Raw genomic sequence first — 19,683 nt, 5'->3', positions numbered from 1 at the left:
CGGCCGGCGGCGCGCGGCGATGACGTAGCAGGGCGCGTGCGGCGGCGTTGTCAGTGGCAGCTCAGGTGAGCCGTGGGTCGCCCGGTGGGGAAGAGAGCGGGAAGATAGATACATATCATATTGTTCTAGTTACAGGTAGGTAGCCGTGTTGGTCTGAGTCGAAGCAAAATAAAAAAATTCCTTCAGTAGCACCTTAAAGACCAACTAAGTTTTTATTTTGGTATGAGCTTTCGTGTGCATGCTCATACCAAAATAAAAACTTAGTTGGTCTTTAAGGTGCTACTGAAGGATTTTTTTATTTTACATATCATATTGATTATACATGAGCGGCTATGTGTATGTGTACTGACATAGAAAGGGGTGGTGGCATTTTCCTTTCAAATGCTTTGTTGGGGCACTTTGCAAACGGGCAGAAGTAGAGGAAATTCAGATCGACTTCATTCAGTCACTCAATGGCTAATCGGGCTGGTAAGCTGAATGGAGAGCGGGTAATGGGTTTTTTTTGTGTCCAAATGATAGCATAGATTAAAAAAGTTTCTGGGACTCTTCTTGCTGTTTTGGAAGTCAGGGAAAAATTGATTAAAAAGTGCTCATTATGAAATGTCTTGATATACCTATCCTTTACCTAGTCTGGAAAATTAGAAGCATGCATGTTCTCTCAAGTAGCTGGAAGTGGGAAAGCAGAAACACGTTCTCTTTGCAGTTTTTACGTGAAATCTTAGGCGCAGTGCTGCGCCCAGAAGCTCAGAAACTGTTCACCCTAATGAAATTCCTTGTCGCAAAATTCGCCTAGAACAATAGGAGTTTCGAACACTGCTTAAAGGTGCTGCCAGCATTTTCAGTGTGGTGTGTGTTGGAGGAGTTCTTATTGTGCTGGTGTAAATGGTCTTGAAATATTTATTTCTAAATGGTGCTTTTTCAGGAAGTACAGAATGGAGAAACTGAACCTTGCAGCAACAGAAGATGCAGTGCAGTACCAGTTGTTCTTAACAGATGAACCAGAAGACCCTGCGCACTGTCAAAAAATTCTTCAACAATACATTGAAAGAATATTAACACACCTTGCACCCATGCTGGTTTCCTATATTTGGCAAAGCCAACCATTTAATCTGAAGTACAAACCTGCCAAAGGTAAAGCTATTACATTTGCTTCCATTCTGTTTTGATGTTTGGGAATCTAGAGCAGGTTCTTCCAATTCTGTAAGAAACAATAGAACAGGGCTAGGCAGCCTAAGGCCCGGGGTCCAGGAATCAGCATATTTTTACATGAGTAGAATGTGTCCTTTTATTTAACATGCATCTCTGGGTTATTTGTAGGGCATAGGAATTCGTTCATTTATTTATTTTTTTCAAAATATAGTCCAGCCCACCACATGGTCTGAGGGATGGTGGACTGGCCCATGGCTGAAAAAGGTTGCTGCCCCCTGCAATAGAACATGCAGGTAGTGATTCTGTAGCATTATACAGGCTGTCTTTGAGTTTTTATACTGAATTATCATGATTGGACACTAAACAGTTATCCTGTGCAACATTCTGAGCAGCAGAGTCCATTTTTGTGCTGATCATAATTTTATAATGAATTTGGATTACCTGAAAATTGTCGAATTTTTGCCATACTGGATATTTCTGTATGGTTTTTGAGACCCTTATTTAAATATTTCATATGCTCTTAAAACTACAGTATGTTTATTTTTCTATTATTCAGAAACAGCAAAGTCTAGTTTCAATTATTCAGAAAAACGCAAATGAACATAAATCTCTTAGCCGAATGATCAGCCTTGTTGTAAGAGGAAACTGAGCTCCTCCAGCCTTCTCTTATCACTTCAAGTGTAAATTGTTTTGTTTTGATTACATTTCTATCTACTTCTAAAATAGAATACAAATTGGTTTAGTTAGAGTAACCATCTGTTGTTTACATTGTGTTTTGCAAAGAGCAGCTTTGACAGAGCCCTGTCCCAAGGAGTTTACCATTTTAAAATAGACACTTGGAGGAGGGAGGAGATGGAGGCGATGGCAGCATAGGATAAGATCATACTATGAACCTCAATGAGTGTACTTTGGCTGGATTGCTATAAGGTATTGGGAATAGCAGATAATTTCAAAGGCTATCTGGAAAATAGTCTGGCGGTATTATACTGTAGTCTCATTTCCCCTTCTCTTTTTTAGAACATATTCCTGCTCATATAGGTGGTCTCACAAAGTTTGGGGATAATATTGAAGATGAATGGTTTATTGTATACCTTATCAAGGAAATTACAAAAGAGTTTCCACAATTAGCAGCCAGGTACCTTTTCATTACTAATTTTTACATTCAGAATTTGAACACTTGCTGATTAAGGTGTCACTTGTGAAAGTAGCTTAAGCTAAAATGGTGCATGTTTTCTATATGTTATACCAGGCATCCCCAAACTTTGGCCCTCCAGATGTTTTGGACTACAATTCCCATCATCCCCGACCACTGGTCCTGTTAGCTAGGGATCATGGGAGTTGTAGGCCAAAACATCTGGAGGGCCGCAGTTTGGGGGTGCCTGTGTTATACCATTAGATTTATATTATACTAGTGTCCAATGGAGGGGGATATTCAGTTAAGAGTGGGCCATGGTTTCATTACATCCAAGTAATTTATAGTTTTTTCTTTCATTCTTGCTAAATCAGAATGATAATGTTTTATGTTTACGTAGGAGTAAAGCTGCAGTCCTATACACATGTGCCTGCGTAAGCCCCATTGAGTTCTGCCATCATTTTCCATTTCAATAGGGTGGACGATAACGATGGTGAATTCCTTCTGATAGAAGCAGCTGACTTCCTTCCCAAGTGGTTGAATCCTGAAAACAGCTGCAATCGGGTAAGAGAGATTTAAGTGTGCCAGCTACCAAACCAGTGCTAAACCTATGCCTGTGTTTATATGGGCTATGCTTATTTAACCTGTTCAAAATGCTTTGTTTTTTTTCTTGTGCTGCCTTGGAAGTCCCCCTCCCCCCCAAAAAAGTGGCTCAAAATGCTTTCAATGTTTATCTTACAGAAATACAATGTTGAAGACTTTTAACGTTGTGGGGTTTCTGTTTCATTTTCTTTCTTTCTTTTGTAAACTGTGATAAATTGTGAATGGATGAAGTACTTTCAGACTTAGCAAAGAAATGTATGTTTTTGTCAGGTGTTCTTTCATTGTGGGGAATTATGCATAATTCCATTGCCAAAGACTCCTGAAGAAGAGACCTTACTACCTGCTACCAGTCCTACAATTCCTCAGGCACTGAAGTTGCTGTCTGCCCATTCTGGTGGCTTTGTGGCTGCAAAAACTATTAGAACAGCAGTATACAAACGCATCAATGAGTAAGTGACCTGATCTGGAAAAAAATGTTTCTATTAGAGTGTCTGGAATGCTTCACATACTGCTTAGGTGTCCATGTTATGGTATGTTTTCTGTGATAAAGGCATGGGAGTTTTCTCTAGGCTTCCTCTCATTGTTGCTGGACAGATTTCTAAACAATGTTGTAATGGAAGGACTGTGTAACCCTTGACATCCAGGGCTATGGTCGCACCTGGCTTGAGCAAAAAAGAAGAAGAGGTGGAGAAATACATTGCTAAAATCTGGCAACTCCAGTCTTTTAGTCATTTGTCTATGAGAAAATAGTATTAGCAGATTTTAACACGGAGTAGTGGCTCTCCCCTGCCTTCAAGAGCAGACAAATTACAAATGATACTGAAGCAAGAGTCTCTTTGAATAGAAAAAACTTTCAAGTCACGTGGGTGGCAGCCCAAGACGAACTTGGGAGTACAGGAACATGAAATTTATTATGGTCAGAGACCAGATTGTGAAACCCAAATGGAACTACAATCCCAAAAGCAAAACAAACATTTAAAACAATATACAACAATGGATTTTAAGTTTTAAAATGCGGTAGGCATATAAACGCATAAAAGCTTTAAGATAGACTACGATAGAGAAATGACCCAGAGTCGCCCGTGGATCCGAGTTTGGGATTTTTGTTGATGGATCTAGACCAAGCCCTCTGCTACCACACCTGCGAGACGTTGCAGTCTAGGACACCGATTCAGGAACAGAACTTCTGGAACAGTAACTTGAGTTGTAGTTGCCTTTATTGTACAGTATACAGTAGGGTAAAGCGCAGCTTTCTACAAGTTACTATAGACAGCTCTCTCATCTAACACACACCAACTAGCTCCAAACTCCAACTACCCAACAACAGTCTTGAAGTGTCATGCTGCTTATCAGGGAACCTTCAGCCAATCACAGCTTGTTGCTAGGCTTCCCAATCTCTAGGCAGACTTTGCAGACTTTGGATCACATACTCCATGTTAACCTGGCTTCTTGGCAGCTAGCTACTTGCTTGTTCAAAGCTGCCATTTCTCACAAACCTTAACAATTTTCTTAACAAACTAGATTGAAACGGGGGATGGACTGCGCCTACAGATCTGTGCGCAAAATCTGGCGACTATCTGGGTTGTCTTGTGATCTTTGCCTAACAGGAGAAGATAGAATTTTTGCTATACCGGGAGGTCAGCAAGCCTCACCAGCAGGGGGTCAATGGTATCTCTATGTGCTTCTTCATAAAAGGGACATCTAAAAAATAAGTGCTCTGGGCTTCCTATCTCTCCCAATGAACAGGTACAAATTCTCTGGTCATATGGGACTTTTTAAAAGGATCCTTCCAAGACCAGCAAGGGTAGAGCCGAGCTTCTGGCAAGTGTAAAAGCCCTTCTTGCATTTTTGGATATGAGAAAATAGAGATGCTGCCGGTGCAGCTATATACGTATATTCCGGCGTATAAGACGACTGGGCGTATAAGACGACCCCCAACTTTTCCAGTTAAAATATAGTTTGAGGTATACTCACCGCATAAGAAATACGACCCGGCATATAAGACGACCCCCGACTTTTGAGAAGATTTTCCTGGGTTAAAAAGTAGTCTTATACGCAGGAATATACAGTATCTCTCGATTTCTACAATTTTGTAGTTGGGGCACCTTAAGCAGTCCTGTTGTCTCTCGGTGTCTATAATTCTTTGCCTAACCATAGCTTTTGCTTGGCCCAAGCCCAGACTTAGAAGGGCTTGAGGGGCAAAACCCAGTTTCTGAAGAGTGTTCAGCACTGCTCTCTGCCAGCCTGACTGAAACTGGTCGCAAAGGATCTGTGGAGCTATACCACGGGGGGAACTTGGGAGGAAGCCCCATTAGACTCACCTGGGTAATTGCAGGGTTTGTGGAAGTCTGGGAGAAAACAGATTTTTCTTTGACTCTGTCCAGACTTTGAATATATCCGACATTGTGGATAGGCTTGAGTTTTCCAGTTGGATTTTATAAATATATTTTGCTACCTTAAATCTGACATACAGGTGTATGTTGCTAGACCAAAGGAGAGAAATCACCTTCATATAAACAAGGTTTATACGCTCAAACCATGTGTCTTAATCAGCATCTTGTTACAATTTTTTGTGCCGCAGGTACCCTGAGCAAATCCAGACTTTCCTACACCGAGCTCACTGTTACCTTCCAGCTGGTATTGCAGCAGTACTGAAGCAATGTCCTGCATTACTATCTGCAGCAGTCCAAGCTTTTTATCTGCGAGACCCCATTGACTTAAAAGCATGCCGCAATTTCAAAATTTTCCCTCCAGATACACGCATAATGACTTCAGTAAGTGATGATTCTACAAGTCCCACCATGTCTGCTTTACATAAGGTTTTAAATGGGCTTTCATGCTATCTTTTTCCTGTGTATAAGATGAGCAGAAATGCAAAAATTATTGAAACTGCACCTATTGAAATCTACTTTTGTGAGAAGCATTAATTTTCTGTCATGGTTTAATAGAACAAAGAAAATGTATGAAAATAGAACAGGAAAACACAAAGTAGGCATGGCCCAGGATCAAGGGAGTCCTGTGGTTTTTTCACATCTGAAGCTTTAGTGATTTTTCTTTTCTGTCTACTCAGGCTATGCTTAATGATACTCAGGGCAATGAGTCATTTTGTTAATGTGTGGGAGGGGCTGGAATGGAAAAGGAGGGCCTGAGCACAAGTCTGCATGTGGCTCTTTTGATGCTGGCCATAACATTTTATAGCATTAAGAGAGAGTGGTGGTGATGATGATGAATAGATAATATTATTAATGAATTTATATAACATTTTGTGACAAAATGGGCTTTTGAGTTTTTGAAGTATAAAAGCCAGTTACACAAACATACAAATATCTGTAATTCAAGTTAAAACAATTCCATTAAAACACAGCAATTAAAATGGGAAACTCAGGTTGCATGATCAAGGGAATCCCTGTGTAAGCAGGTGTGTCTTCAAAAGTCAGCAGAATGCCATTACAGATCGGGTCTCATATTTTAGCAGGGAGTACATTCCGTAACACCAGTACCACCAATGAAAAAGCTTGTCTCTGTGTTACCATCAGCTGATCATAATCAGACCTCAGCATCTAACTGATGTACAGTACTGTGGCATAAGCTTTACAGGCTCATATTACTTATCAAATTCATCTTAGTGCATCTGATGAATCAAGCTGTGGGTTATCAAACATCATGAGTCATTAGACAGGAAGTCCCCAATGTGTCAAACAGTATATATTTGGAAAACCTTGTGTGTATTTTTCCAGTTTCCATAATGCTTGAAATACTAGTCAGGGTACATTCAAATGAAGCAGCTGCAAATTTAATAAAGTGTTGTGATCATTTCAGGTTACTTTTACGAAGTGTCTGTATGCACAGTTGGTTAAACAGACGTTCGTACCAGACAGACGAAGTGGATATTCATTGCCTCCTCGTTCAGATCCTCAGTACAAAGCATATGAACTAGGCATGAAATTGGTAAGGCTGTACTTTACATTTCCCACACAAAACTTTTGTTTGCCTTCATTAAGAACTTTCTGGAGACAGTTTTCTGAAGATTTGGTATTGTGTAGTTTGAGAGATTTTCTACCTGTGTTACCAAGAGGGTTGCAAACATGTTCCCGATTTCAGTGAACGCTTGTCAGTTTCTTATATAAAAGAAATAAACTTTTTCCATTTGTTTTTAATTGTTTTAGCTAGTTGTATGTTTTATTAATGTATCTAACTTTATAAATCTGTGACTGTAATAAATCACTCATTTTACTCTGTATTTCTTACAGGCTCATGGTTTTGAAATTCTGTGTTCCAAGTGCAGTTCACCTTCTGATGATTCCAAGGAACACATGTTGAATGTTCCGCTGTGGGATGCCTTTCTCAACAGTCTCAAGAAAAACAATTATTTTAAGGTGAGATTTTGCAAAAACCACTTTACCATTTAACTTTGTGAATTGCAAGTCACAGCTACAGTGTCACCATAGTTGCCTTGGGCCAGACATGTCCAGCTCCCAAGAGACTGCGATCTACTCACAGTAGAAAAAGACTGGCTGTGATCTACCCACTGTCATTTCCAGGAGTTGTTGAGCTTTTTCTAGGGGAGGGTTGACCAAAGGCGATCACTAAACTTCATACCTGTTGGACATGCCTGCTGGGGCCATTGACCAAATTTGCATTCAGTGCTTTGAAGATGAAACAAGATTTGTTCCCACCTAGAGTCATAGACTGAAAGGAACTGTACCTTTTCCTTCACTTATACAAAATCAACTGAAACAGGATACTTCAGGGTCTTGGAGGGTGAATATAAGAGCTCAACTAGAAGGTTGAGTTTCTTGCAATTAATCTGTTTCTGGACTCCAGGCTACAGATTAGGAATCTGGTGAGGTGTTTAGAAACCATTTCCCAATCTTGAGAGTTATTGTGTATTATAGAGTTCATGAACCTCCCCACACATATGTTGCATTGTGGATGTTTTCTTGTATACCTGTATCAGAGCAGAATGTATTGACCTGCTATTATGTTTGAATTTCATAGGGAGAGCTGGAAGGTTCTGTGCAGTATCTCAATCTGTTGCACAGAGCAGAAAATTATTTCCAACATGCTGTAATCAGCCCACAAAGGTAAGAACGCCAAGGTGGCTTATATAAATTTAGCTGTGCTTAGCTTTTCTAGTTTCCTTAATTTCTGTGTATTTTCCTTACACTGGCACTTAATGTGTATGTATACTGCAAATGTAGATTATTCAGTGCTGTGAAATATTCATTTCTAATATTCAGTTCCCACTAGATTATGCAATCATGGAATGATAATGATAGAATGGTAGACTTGGAAGGGTCCCTGAGGGTCATCTAGTGCTAGTGCAACCCCCTGGAATGCAGGAATCTCAACGAGATTATACATGACAGATGGCCATCCAACCTTTGCTTAAAAACCTCCAAGGAAGGAGAGTCCACCACCTTTGGGGAAGACTGTTTCACTGTCAAACAACTTTTACTGTGTTTCCCCTTATTTTGACTTTGTGAACATACATTCACAAAAGAAAATTGTGCCATCTGGAATTGTTCGCAAATATTTTTTCTAAGAATGTACCGACACTGTGTCAAAAGTTTTCTGTTGGTCGCATTAAGACTGCCTTAAACATAGTTTATAAACACTGAACCTTAAAAATACGTACTACAAACATGCTGAAAAAATAATTATAGTAAACTAGTACAGTGGATAATGTTTGCAGAGACTTCAACCCTTTCTAGAGTTTTCTTTACAGCTGGCTTCCAAACACATGTATACATACCAAAATACTCAAGATTTTCGCACACATACACGGTTTTTCCTACACCTGTGTATGTGAAACATAGCATGTAAGGCAGCTGTGTCTACGGTTAAGGTTATAGAAACACTTTTTAAAAACTGTTTCATTGTTAATGTATTGAGCTATACAACTAGAAAAGTGGTTATAAATTGTGTGTGCTCAGCAAATTTTATTTGCATTTTTAGAATTGTGTTGTTTTCTTTGGTAGTTCAGTTGCCGATAGCCCAGGTGAGGAAATTCTGAAAATATTGAAAGCAACTTCCTTTAATGTGGAGGATTTTGGAAAAGAAACCACCAGCCTTCCTCCAGAAGATGGTAAGAAGAGTGAATGAAAGAGCAAAGTCAAAGAGCAAATAGGACTTTGTGCCTATTTACCATGTCTTTTTTTGCTGTGATTGTCAGATGCAAAAACCAACAGAGTGGCCACATTTTAAGCAGCATGTATTTATTGTGTCCTCCTTTTTCAGATGACGGTTGGTTGGAGATCTCTCCAGACACACTGGATCAAATTCTTAAGGAGGCAGCAGGCACAAACAAATCCACTTCTACCTCAGACGAGGAGGAACAGAACTATGACTTGTCACAGATTGCTGAAAACATGAAGGCTTTTATATCTAAAGTCTCAACTCACGAAGGAGCAGAAATGCCATGGTATGCTTTTAAGTACCTAATCAAGTTTCTGTGTAGCGGGAGTCATTTCATTTGTTTATTAGTTCAGTTTTCCATGCAGACATAGTGAGGTCAGAGAGGCTTAAACTTCCCTAAATTTTGCATCATGGAAAAGCTTTTAAGCATTTACAAAATTGCAAACAGGTCCTTTAGTTACTTTGTTAAATTGGCTCATCCTGAACTGGTTAACTGTGGCAAAAATTGGAAATGGAAAAACTCCAGAAATGCAAAACCTATTCAGAATTAGAGATGGTATAGAATCTATGGATAATACGAGGCCTGTACAAGTTGGTTGCTTGCCCTGTACAAGTTGTTGGGTCTCTTACACACATTCACACTCAAACAATTTCTCCATTAGTTTGACAGCAGCAGCAAACAAAGCTTTCACACTCTCAGCGGTTGATGCACCAGGTGAGGCAGATGGATTGTGTAGTGTGCCTGGCTTGTTGGCTGCAATAAGCTGGAGAAATTGGCGCCAGCTCCCCTAAGCCCCCATAGAGAGGGAAAGTACTATGGATATGATGAGCGCAGGCATTTTTCACTCATGTATTTGATGGATTGGGTGGACTTGAACACTCCCAAAAGATGTGGCAGAAAGTTACAAACAGCAGATATTTGTAATTCCCCCCCCCCCAAAGGCCAGAAATATACAGGGAGAAGACCGCACCATTAGCCCGTGGACTTTATATGATACATGTCTGTCTGGTCAATGTGCATGACTTTAAAAATATGCAGGCCCGATAAGTTAATGTTTAGGTGAAGGCTGTCTTTAGTCAAAAGTCTTACTTTGAAAGACTTTGAACCATCCTGGTCATACATAGTGAATTCTGCCAACCTTCATAGGCAGACTACGCATGGATACATGTTTTTTTTCTTGAATAGTAATGCTACTGCGCTGCAACAAAAAGAGGAGTTAGTACAAGCTTTGGACCGTACAGCTGAAGTATGATTTATGTTGCTTCTACCACTGTATTTGTAATTATTTCTGTGCTTTTCTGTTAATATACAATGGGCTGGGTCCAACGGTCCCTGAGTAAATCTCTGCTACCAGAAAGGGGGAGCTGATGTGATTTTTTCCAGATTCCTTCTGAGGCCCCACCACCACTAACCCCCCCCCAAAAAAAATGATGTCTGGGTGGGTTGGATGACATCTTAACAGAGTGAGAGGTGGCACAAGGGACTGCAGTGGGGGAAATCTGCAAAATTTGCTTTGCTGTTCCTGTTTGCAGAAGCTTCCACTGGATTAAAGCCCCTTCTGCAAATAGGACTCCTTCCATTCATGGCAGGGCTCTGCTGGATCCAGCCCAATATATTCTTTCTCAAATACCAAGCAGCAGATATTTTAAAAAAAATGCAATTATGAACTCTTTACTTTCAGGTATTCTGCTGAGGCCTCTGTCACTTTTGATGTGGACTCATTCACAAATGCATTAGACAAAATACTGGGTGAGTTTACTGCTAGTGGTGGAAATTGAGAGATAGAAGTATCTTGAAATATACCGGTAAATCATGTTACCCTTTTGCCTGAATTTCTTTGTTTGTTTCCTGCCTTTTACCCTAGATCCCCAGGTCAGGTTATATAAACTACAATCCAATCGCAAAATAAAGAATAATCAGCAAAAAAAACACAGCAATAATAAATGCATAAAGCAAATGCCACATTCTTCCCAAAGTATTAGCAACCAGTTTTATTGGTTATTCAAATATATTTTCATTCTCTCTCTTTCTCCCTGGGGGCATTGATTCTATTATATTTCTAGGAGCAAATTCAGAAGAGTTGGACTCTGACGATTTAGAAGAGGAAGAAGAGTTTGAATTTCTAGACAGTGATGAAGAATCTGAGCTAAAACCTGAAAGTCATGGGGAAACAGTATCACAGATTGAAACACCTGGAAGTCTCAGATCATACATGGATGAAATGGACTCTGAACTGGCATCCACCAATATTGGGAAAAGCTTTACTAGTCGGCCCAAAGTGGTATGTTTAACTTAGATTTCCTATCTAGGGACCATTAGGGAGAAGAAGAAAGAAGTATGCAATCATTGCCTTGTTCCAAAAAACTCTACTATTTAAACTTGCATAGTGCTTCTAACATTTGGCTGTCTCTGCCCACAGACGTGTGATTTCGTTAAAGATCTCTGCATGCAACATAAATAAAAATGCAATTGAAATTTCACTGTTTACCTTTTTCTACAGGTTGGGTGTGGTAAAGGATCTTCGTCCCAAGACCCTGACAGTGATTTTGAAGACAACATTGGTACAGAAGACACCGACTTGGCACCTGTGGATATAGACTTGAACCTTGTGACTAACCTGCTGGAATCATATAATGCTCAAGCTGGACTAGCAGGACCTGCCTCTAATCTCCTACAAAGCATGGGAGTACATTTGCCTGAAAATACGGACAAAAAATCCCACTAGGTGTTCAGATGGAGAAACCTGGTTTCCTAATATAGAAATAGGTGTCATAACAGAAGCCCAAGAGCAGTTCTTGGATTTATATTTTTTGAGTGAAGGATGAAAGCTTTTCAGAACCCAGGAGACCTAGTATGTAAACTACTTTAAATACATGTGAGCAGCATATTCAGTTTCACTTGCTACCCTTGTGGAACCAACTTTTTTTTAAAAAAAGTCATGGGTGTACTTAAAAAAAACTGTATTAGTGATACAGTGTAAGAAATTAAGATGGAGGATTGAAAATATTTTTCTATGACTATATGCAATAAAAGGCACATAAATGTACATTTTTTCACGTTGTAACTTTAGTACTAAAAATATTAGAAGGGCGCAGAGGGCTTCTGCAAAGACCATTTGCAAAAAATCAAAACCCATTTTTCTTTTTCTGCTTACTAGTTGTAATAACTGGAAATTTGATTATCTTTCAGGGCAGCTTCTTTATATTTATCTCCAATATTAGATAATTAGGCATTTAATGATTATGCAGGAAAAAGCTTTCTGCATATATCAGTGTGGTTAAAGCAGTTCAGAGAAGGCAACATTAATCTGTTGACCTGATCGCGGCTGTTAAGGTTTTCTTTGTACAGATATATTTTCTGTTTGTTTGAACTTAAGTGTGTGTACAGCACTTGCACTAGGATTGACCTTGCTTGCCAACGTTTAGGCTGTCATTAGCCTATTTTACATAAGGAGTCAACAGTAGGTTGCAGTCCCGATGCAGCTGAGTCAGATCTGACTTCTGTCTTGTCCTAAGTATATCCCTTTTAACTGGCTTTCATCTTCCCCATCTGTAATATGAGCAAATTGATTTAATAAGTTGCCAAATGATGTCATAATCTCTCTAGCTTGTGAAAGTAAACTAATTTCAAATGAAATAACTCACCCTGTGTTAAAAGGGATGATAAACACAAAGCCAGATTACTGCCCTTTCTTCAAGCTCTTTTTTCTCAATACAAAATTAAAAAATTGTAATGGGGAGAATGTTTTTTCTTTTCTCCCTTCATTATAGTTTGCATTAAGATTGTTTTTATTATCTACCTTTGTCTTTCCAACACCCCTCACTGTTAAAACTCAACTTTCATGTAGGTAAACATTCAAAAACAGCTGCCGGTAAAACAAGAAGAAGGTCCTACAACAGGCATCCCCAAACTGCGGCGCTCCAGATGTTTTGGTCTACAACTCCCATGATCCCTAGCTAACAGGACCAGTGATCGGGGAAGATGGGAATTGTAGTCCAAAACATCTGGAGGGCCAAAGGTTGGGAGTGCCTGTCCTAGAATGTTATCGTCTTTCTGTCCTCAAGTAGCTACTGGAAGTATATTTTAATTTTGATACTGCTTTTCCATATATGTAAGTTATACATGGTGAAAGTTTACAGCCAAAGGACTAACTGCATCCTGAAGTGGGGGTGGGGGTGTGTCTCAAGTGCAATGCTGCTTCCTGCCATTAAATGGTTTCATGTCACAACTCATTGTTTGGTGTTTGTGGAAACAGTGGAGAACTTCAGTCTTTAACTATTTTGTCCAGGAGTGGACTCTTGATACCCAGCAGGCCCCAATCACTATGGACAATGGTCAGGTATGAGGAGAGTTGCAAGCCATGAACAACAAGTTACCCCGCTTTAGCAGCTTTCTGAAGCGTAAGGTTGCCACCAACTATTAGTAGCATCAGTAGTTGCTACTGAAAATGGGTGGGTAAAAGGCGGAATTACTTTTTCCACTGAAGAGTGACAAGCTTATTTCCTTTTGTAAAATGGCCTGTTTACATGGTTCAAGATCAAATATGATCACCCTGTCTGAAGTATTTTCTTCTATTTTCTATTTCTATTTCTATTTTCTACTTTTCTATTAAGTACCAGTAAGTACAGTGGAACCTTGGTTTTCGAACATAATCCGTTCCGGAAGACCGTTCGACTTCCGAAACGTTTGAAAACAGAAGCATGCATTTCCGGAAGCATGTCCGTCCAGAAAACTCAATACGGAAGCCGTGTGGCATGTTCGACTTCCGAAAAGCATTCGAAAGCCAAAATATTTGACTTCCGAGACGCTAAAAAAATAGAGGTACCATTGTAACTGCTTCTGCCCTGCCTTAAAGAAAACATTTTTCCACAATAGGAGAAACTACTGACATTGCTAAGCTTCAAATCCGCCCATTTCTTGGAACGGAATACATCCCGAGAGAGGGAGAGGGTTATGCAAAAAACAAAAACAAAAAAATAGAAATATTACAGCTGCTCATAACTTCTCTCAAGATACCTAAAATACTTGCTCAGTCACTTGCTAGTCTTTAACATGAATGGAAAATTATTCATGCTTAAGGTAGAGTATGCCCTGTCAATTAAAATAAATCTCAACAGTTCATTTATCAAACATCTATGGTAAAGAATGGACAATTGCTCCCAAACTTAAGTAGAGGAGGTCGTGGATGCTAAGTGTAACATTTGTTGAGGCCACAAGAAGCCCTCCGCTCCACTTTGGTTCCAAGAATCTCATAAGGTCTTTTTCTCAGAGAGTGGCAAGCCCCAATACAGTGTTCTGTTGGGCTGAAACATCTGGTGAACTTTCCTGAAGAAAGGGCAGTTGCTGTGCCTTCCACATTTTGACTGATAAGCAGGCTCCTGAACCGAATGTGACCTCTATATGACTGATCTGAGTTTACAACTGGAACATTTAATTAAATAAGCTGTTGAACCAAATGGGTGCTTCAATTGCATTTATCACTGCAACCTAATTCCAGCTATATTTTTGCAGCATTTTCGAACAAGAAAACAGTTGAGCACTCTGGCTTGGAAGCAGTGTTTGGGCAATATTCCCAGAAAGAAGAAATCTGGGCTGATGGAATCCTTTTTATTTGCAGGACGAGAGTGTTATGCACAGACAACGCCCAGGACAGGAAAAATTGTGGACTACCATAGGAGAAACAATGAAGCAAACAACAACAACAACAATAATAATATTTCTGGTTTGGTATATCAGTTCCTTTAAAAAAAGTAGGCAAACAGTTCAAACCTCAGAGAGCTTATAGCAACAGCAGTAAATACTAAAGGCAAGTCTAACTACTCTCTGCCAGGAAGATGGAATTCAGTTGCAGGCTGTCACAGAGGAAGTGAAATAGAAGATGATAGCCGAATGCCTTTACTAAATTGAACTTTACAAATGACTCTAGAGTATTTGTTTTTCAGCTGCCGGCAGGCTTTAAACTGTTTAGAAGTTAGTACAATTAAGCAGCATATAAATGTCGCTAAATAAAATAAATAAATCACATTTCAGGTGGTGTAAGCTTTTGAGAGGCTTTTGTTTTTAATTGGAACTTTGGCATTGTATCTAGCAAATAACTTTACCAAACATTGGGAGACTCTTTAGACCAGAGCTTGCCAACATGGCACTGCCTACGGGATCCATGCCCCTCACTCCTTTTCCCACTGAATTTGGGCCTGAAATACTCATTCTATTGCTGCCAACGGCAGAGGCGGTGGGGTGGGTGGGTGGGTACGGTGCCCACAACAATTGCAAATCATAGAATTAAATGTGCTCATGAGCCCCAAAAGGCCGGCAACCATTGCTTTATACTTAGGGTCAACTCTGACTTACCAGTTATACTCTAGAAAAGCACTTGGGAATGATTTCCATCAAGAACTGTGAAACACTGGAAGCTGCAGTGACCCTTAGCAGCATTCTCCCCCCCCCTCCTTTCAAACCCATCCAGGTGATATATATACACCTTCGGGATCTGACGGACAAATTCTTTAGCCTCAGGCAAAAGTGTGAAATGGAACCAGCCTCTCTGCCTATAAACGCCCTGCAGAAAATCTTAACATAGGGAGTCACTGAAATTGGGAGGCCAACTGGCACTCGGATTTTTACCTGGAGCAGTAAATGATTGAATAAGTGTCTCTAAGTAGGCACAGGAGCTTGATTTTTGACCCATTCCTGAATCAGCTGGTGGGCTATGGCTTGCTTAGGTGGCACCCAAAATGAGAGGTTGTCATCCTTGCCTTTGGAAGGTTTTGGGTTCCGCCCAAGAGCCTTCACCACTTCCCCATGGCTGAACCACTCGGCAGCTTCTAGCTCCTGTTTGTTGATATTAATCTGCAAATGAAAAGTTTAAAAAATAAAAACAGCAGCGTCATAACGAGAGTTTAGAGTAGTGTTGTAGTTAACAGACAGGAAGCCTCAAGTACCAATCTCGCCCCTGTCACAAAATCACGGGACTGCTGAGCGGGGGTTACATATGAGTATGACCCCTGTTCCGCAGAGTACACGCAAGTACTAGTTATAATACTGAAGAAGCATTAACCGAAACAGATGATTACCCTGGATCACTGTCTGATTTATGGTTAACTACAGATTAAAACAGTTACGTTTTGCCCAAGAACTGGTCGACGTGTTGCCTCCTTTTCTCAGCATTTTGACTTTAATTTGCAACACAGGGGTTGTTTTATCAACAAAATCACTTGGTGGCTAGACAATGGACTCCTGCCTCTCCCCCCAATCAATGTGAAGTTAATAACAATAACCTATCTTAACAGCAACTCCTGCAGCCCGGCTGGTGCCAAATGTTATTTCTCTGCTTTCCTTTGGACCACATCAGCGAGACCGGGGGGGGCATTGTCATCTGACCAGCCCAGGACCTCCATACACACTGCCCAGGCTTGCACCCCAGAGAGGTCACTTCAGTGCCGCTAACACAGCAAGTTGATCTCACCCCCAGAGGCACACTCCATTCTCTCTCAAGCCAGACAGATGCCAACAACGACAAATGTGTGTGTGTGTGTGTGTGTGTGTGTGTGTGTGTGCATACACACGTATCTATTGTTGTTGTTTAGTTGTTTAGTCGTGTCCGACTCTTCGTGACCCCATGGACCATAGAACGCCAGGCACTCCTGTCTTGCACTGCCTCCCGCAGTTTGGTCAAACTCATGTTCGTAGCTTCGAGAACACTGTCCAACCATCTTGTCCTCTGACGTCCCCTTCTCCTAGTGCCCTCAATCTTTCCCAACATCAGGGTCTTTTCCAAGGATTCTTCTCTTCTCATGAGGTGGCCAAAGTATTGGAGCCTCAGCTTCACGATCTGTCCTTCCAGGGAGCACTCAGGGCTGATTTCCTTAAGAATGGATAGGTTTGATCTTCTTGCAGTCCATGGGACTCTCAAGAGTCTCCTCCAGCACCATAATTCAAAAGCATCAATTCTTCGGCGATCAGCCTTCTTTATGGTTCAGCTCTCACTTCCATACATCACTACTGGGAAAACCATAGCTTTAACCCTAGCTTTAACCATAGCTTTAACTATACGGACGTATCTATTAGAGTCAGATATTTATGGCAGTGAAAGTAACTTCTGCTTGCCAGGCTGCTTGGATAGACAAACGGGGATGGGAATATGAATGCACCTTCACGCTCTCCAGAACCGTTTTCACTAGTCAAAACCACAGAAGAATCAAGACGGCGAAGGAATTTAAGTCACTGATCATATACATTTAGATAAGCCACGTCAATAAAGGTTGGTTCAGTAACCTTGGGTCCCCAGATGTTGTTGGACTACAAACACCCATCATCTCCAGCCAGTTTAGCCACTGGTCAGCAGTGACAGGAATTGTAGTCCAACAAGTGGATCAAATGAAAGATTCCACCACCACCTCCTTACCTTACTCCGTTGTGGGTTCACCAGGGCATGGCAGCCAATCATTAGCGTGCTGCTTGGGAATGGCCAATGCTGAGATGCAGAATACCTCACAGACTCCACCTCTAACCCCACCTCTTCAGCCACTTCTCGCCGGAGTGTCTCTTCCAGAGTTTCACCTTGGGAGTAGAAAGCGTATCTTAAGGGCAGCATCGTATCCTGAGAGAAGGCTTACAAGTTTTCTTTTGAGTAGGCATGAGGATATATCTCACGATAAGCATTTCTTGTTTATGCTTAATGGATTTCCAGCCCACCTTTTAGGTTAAATGCCCTATTTTAACACAGTTCAAGCAGGGTTGGCCAAGCCTAGTCAGTCGACCAACTCTTTTTTTTATCATGAAGGCTTGATGCTGGTGGTGTCTGAAGAGGTGGCTTGCTACGTGGTGGTACAACTGCCTTTGAAAAACCAACATTTAATAGTTGCTTATTGTTACATTTTCTTCTCAAATGAAATGCAGACTCGTCCCTGATGAGATAGGATAAAAACCAATGACAAGAACTGTTCCATGAACTGTTCACATCTTTGAAAAGCCTACCTAACATTGTTAAGTCATAATAATTTATTGCACGTCTTTAAAAAGTTAATTCGCTATTTAACAATAGCAGTTAACTTACTTGTTTTCCACAAATAAACACAATGATTAAACTTGGTGATGATTAAATCCTCTTCTTTGTGAGGAAGATACAATAAAAAATGCTTGATGGGGCAGCTGACCAATTTATTTATTTTTTACTGGTCAAATGCCCAACTAAGTCGAAGAATTGAGACTTGAGCTTAACTATGCATTCTGACAAGTGCAGAATTTACTCAGCTGGTGGATTGCTTGAGAGCCATTGTAAAAAGCGACTCTGTTGTTTTGGATCAAGCAAACCAACAGAACAGGGGACTACCAATGGAGATACACGTTTCCTTTACAGCCTGGTTTCCGCCAGTACTTTAACAGAGCTCCTTTCTTCAGCTAATCTTTATCACCACCAGCACTAACCGCTAAATGCTAAACACTAGAATCTAAAACGGCAGAATATGGCATCCTGTTCATATCTACTTGCACCTTTTTAAGACTTCATCTTCAGCAGGAAAAATGCAAGAGTAATGAAATTCCTTCCAAAAATCCATTTTGCTTTTATGGCATGATTCCACTTTTACCTGTGAGCTGCAGCTCTTACAGTACTGTGCTATTTGGACCAATGGTGTGACACAGTACAAGACAGCTGTTATCATGAGTCCTAAAGCAGGACTCAGTCCAAACACCAAGTTAGACCAAGCAAGGAATCCAATTTGGCCTGCAAAGCTGTTTTCCCCAAACCAAGGCTACGTACCCCACACCTGACATTAATTGAGGGGCGGGTAGAGACATGGTTAGATTGCCTGTGCAACCAACTTTTTCAAGTGGAACTCAATCACATAACCACTCCCTGAAGAAAGGCTTTAAGTCACTGCCCATCCAGCACTGATGCTGAAAATATAACTGCAAAAAGCCTAAGACAAGTGTTTTTCAATTTGCAAAATGTCTAAGCCCATCAAGGTACTTCAAAAGCTGACTCAATTATTGTTATTTTCAGAGTAAGTACAATATAGCCATTAATTGTTGCTTCCTCGGGTTCGTACGTTACACGTGCCAGACAATGAGCAAATTCTTGTTAGGTTCCCCACAACTCATCATATATCATCTCTGAAAGTGAGCAAGTTTTCTACCACATGCTATGAGGTAGCAGCCCTCTAATTAGAATACTGTGCATGCAAACTTAACAGTCTGGTGTCACATGTTTCCTTACCTATATCACAGAAGCCAGACAGAGCACTGTACATCCCTTTAGGAAACGATGCTTGCCGTACGAGGAGACATCGGCTCCCATCAGACACCAAAGTAATAACGACTGGAGACATCTTTTTATGGGTTTTTTTTTTAAAAAAAGAAAGAAAGCCAAAATGGACAAGAAATTAAGAGTGGGATCAGACCTGCTGATTCCAATATGAAATACAAACTGCAACCACAAGTTTGGGACATGTGAAAAATGCAAGCGACCACTACAAAGGCCCCCACACTTACACTTTCCTGGCTGTTATGTTATGGGCAGACCCTGGAGCAAAACAATTGGCAGTTCAGAACACAGTATCCTGCTGTGGACTTTGGCACCATCCCGACTATCAGGGTCCACCTTAGTGCTCTTGCAGAAACAAGAGGTGTGGAATGCATCTCTGTCCCTTTAAAACTTTTT

At 40.6% G+C, this 19,683-nt stretch overlaps 2 protein-coding genes across 14 annotated transcripts in view; one reads left to right on the top strand and one right to left on the bottom strand.

Annotated features, from left to right (window-relative positions):
• The first annotated feature begins 8 nt into the window (after positions 1–8).
• On the top strand, positions 9–13,251 carry ECD (ecdysoneless cell cycle regulator). 4 transcript variants are annotated; one of them, XM_088670262.1, is made up of 14 exons: positions 9–65; positions 923–1,131; positions 2,167–2,284; positions 2,758–2,845; positions 3,155–3,333; positions 5,466–5,658; positions 6,704–6,832; positions 7,135–7,260; positions 7,883–7,968; positions 8,866–8,972; positions 9,125–9,308; positions 10,705–10,772; positions 11,099–11,304; positions 11,524–13,251. In XM_088670262.1, the coding sequence occupies exons 2-14, from the start codon at positions 933–935 to the stop codon at positions 11,746–11,748; spliced, it is 1,908 nt and encodes a 635-aa protein (XP_088526388.1). In that variant the 5' UTR covers positions 9–65; positions 923–932; the 3' UTR covers positions 11,749–13,251. The 4 variants fall into 4 exon arrangements, with proteins under 4 accessions (XP_088526388.1, XP_034993928.1, XP_034993927.1 ...); XM_035138037.3 differs by having other exon boundaries at positions 11,087–11,304; XM_035138036.3 differs by having other exon boundaries at positions 9–135; positions 11,087–11,304.
• NUDT13 (nudix hydrolase 13) overlaps positions 12,437–19,683 on the bottom strand; it is a 19,495-nt gene continuing 12,248 nt past the window's right edge. For 9 of the 10 annotated variants that reach the window (XM_088670268.1, XM_088670270.1, XM_035138041.3 and 6 more), the window contains 3 exons: positions 19,240–19,351; positions 17,428–17,582; positions 14,617–15,872 (listed from right to left, as the gene is read on the bottom strand). In XM_088670268.1, coding sequence (XP_088526394.1) covers positions 15,678–15,872; positions 17,428–17,582; positions 19,240–19,351 — 462 coding nt within the window. In that variant the 3' untranslated portion in view covers positions 14,617–15,677. Of the gene's footprint in view, positions 12,573–14,616; positions 15,873–17,427; positions 17,583–19,239; positions 19,352–19,683 lie in introns of those variants that run through there. The other variant, XM_060274892.2, reaches the window with a different exon arrangement.

The sequence above is a fragment of the Zootoca vivipara genome, chromosome 5 (assembly GCF_965207765.1).
Source record: "Zootoca vivipara chromosome 5, rZooViv2.hap1.1, whole genome shotgun sequence".
NCBI lineage: Eukaryota > Metazoa > Chordata > Lepidosauria > Squamata > Lacertidae > Zootoca > Zootoca vivipara.
This window is presented reverse-complemented; position numbering and strand designations above follow the sequence as displayed.

What these genes read in the sequence shown, in the direction of transcription:
- ECD (XM_035138037.3), top strand. Translation starts at nt 933, where the DNA reads ATGGAGAAACTGAACCTTGCAGCAACAGAAGATGCAGTGCAGTACCAG. An exon ending in CTGAAAACAGCTGCAATCGG is followed by an intron (nt 2,846 to 3,154) that starts GTAAGAGAGATT and finishes TGTTTTTGTCAG; the next exon opens with GTGTTCTTTCATTGTGGGGA. An exon ending in ATACACGCATAATGACTTCA is followed by an intron (nt 5,659 to 6,703) that starts GTAAGTGATGAT and finishes TGATCATTTCAG; the next exon opens with GTTACTTTTACGAAGTGTCT.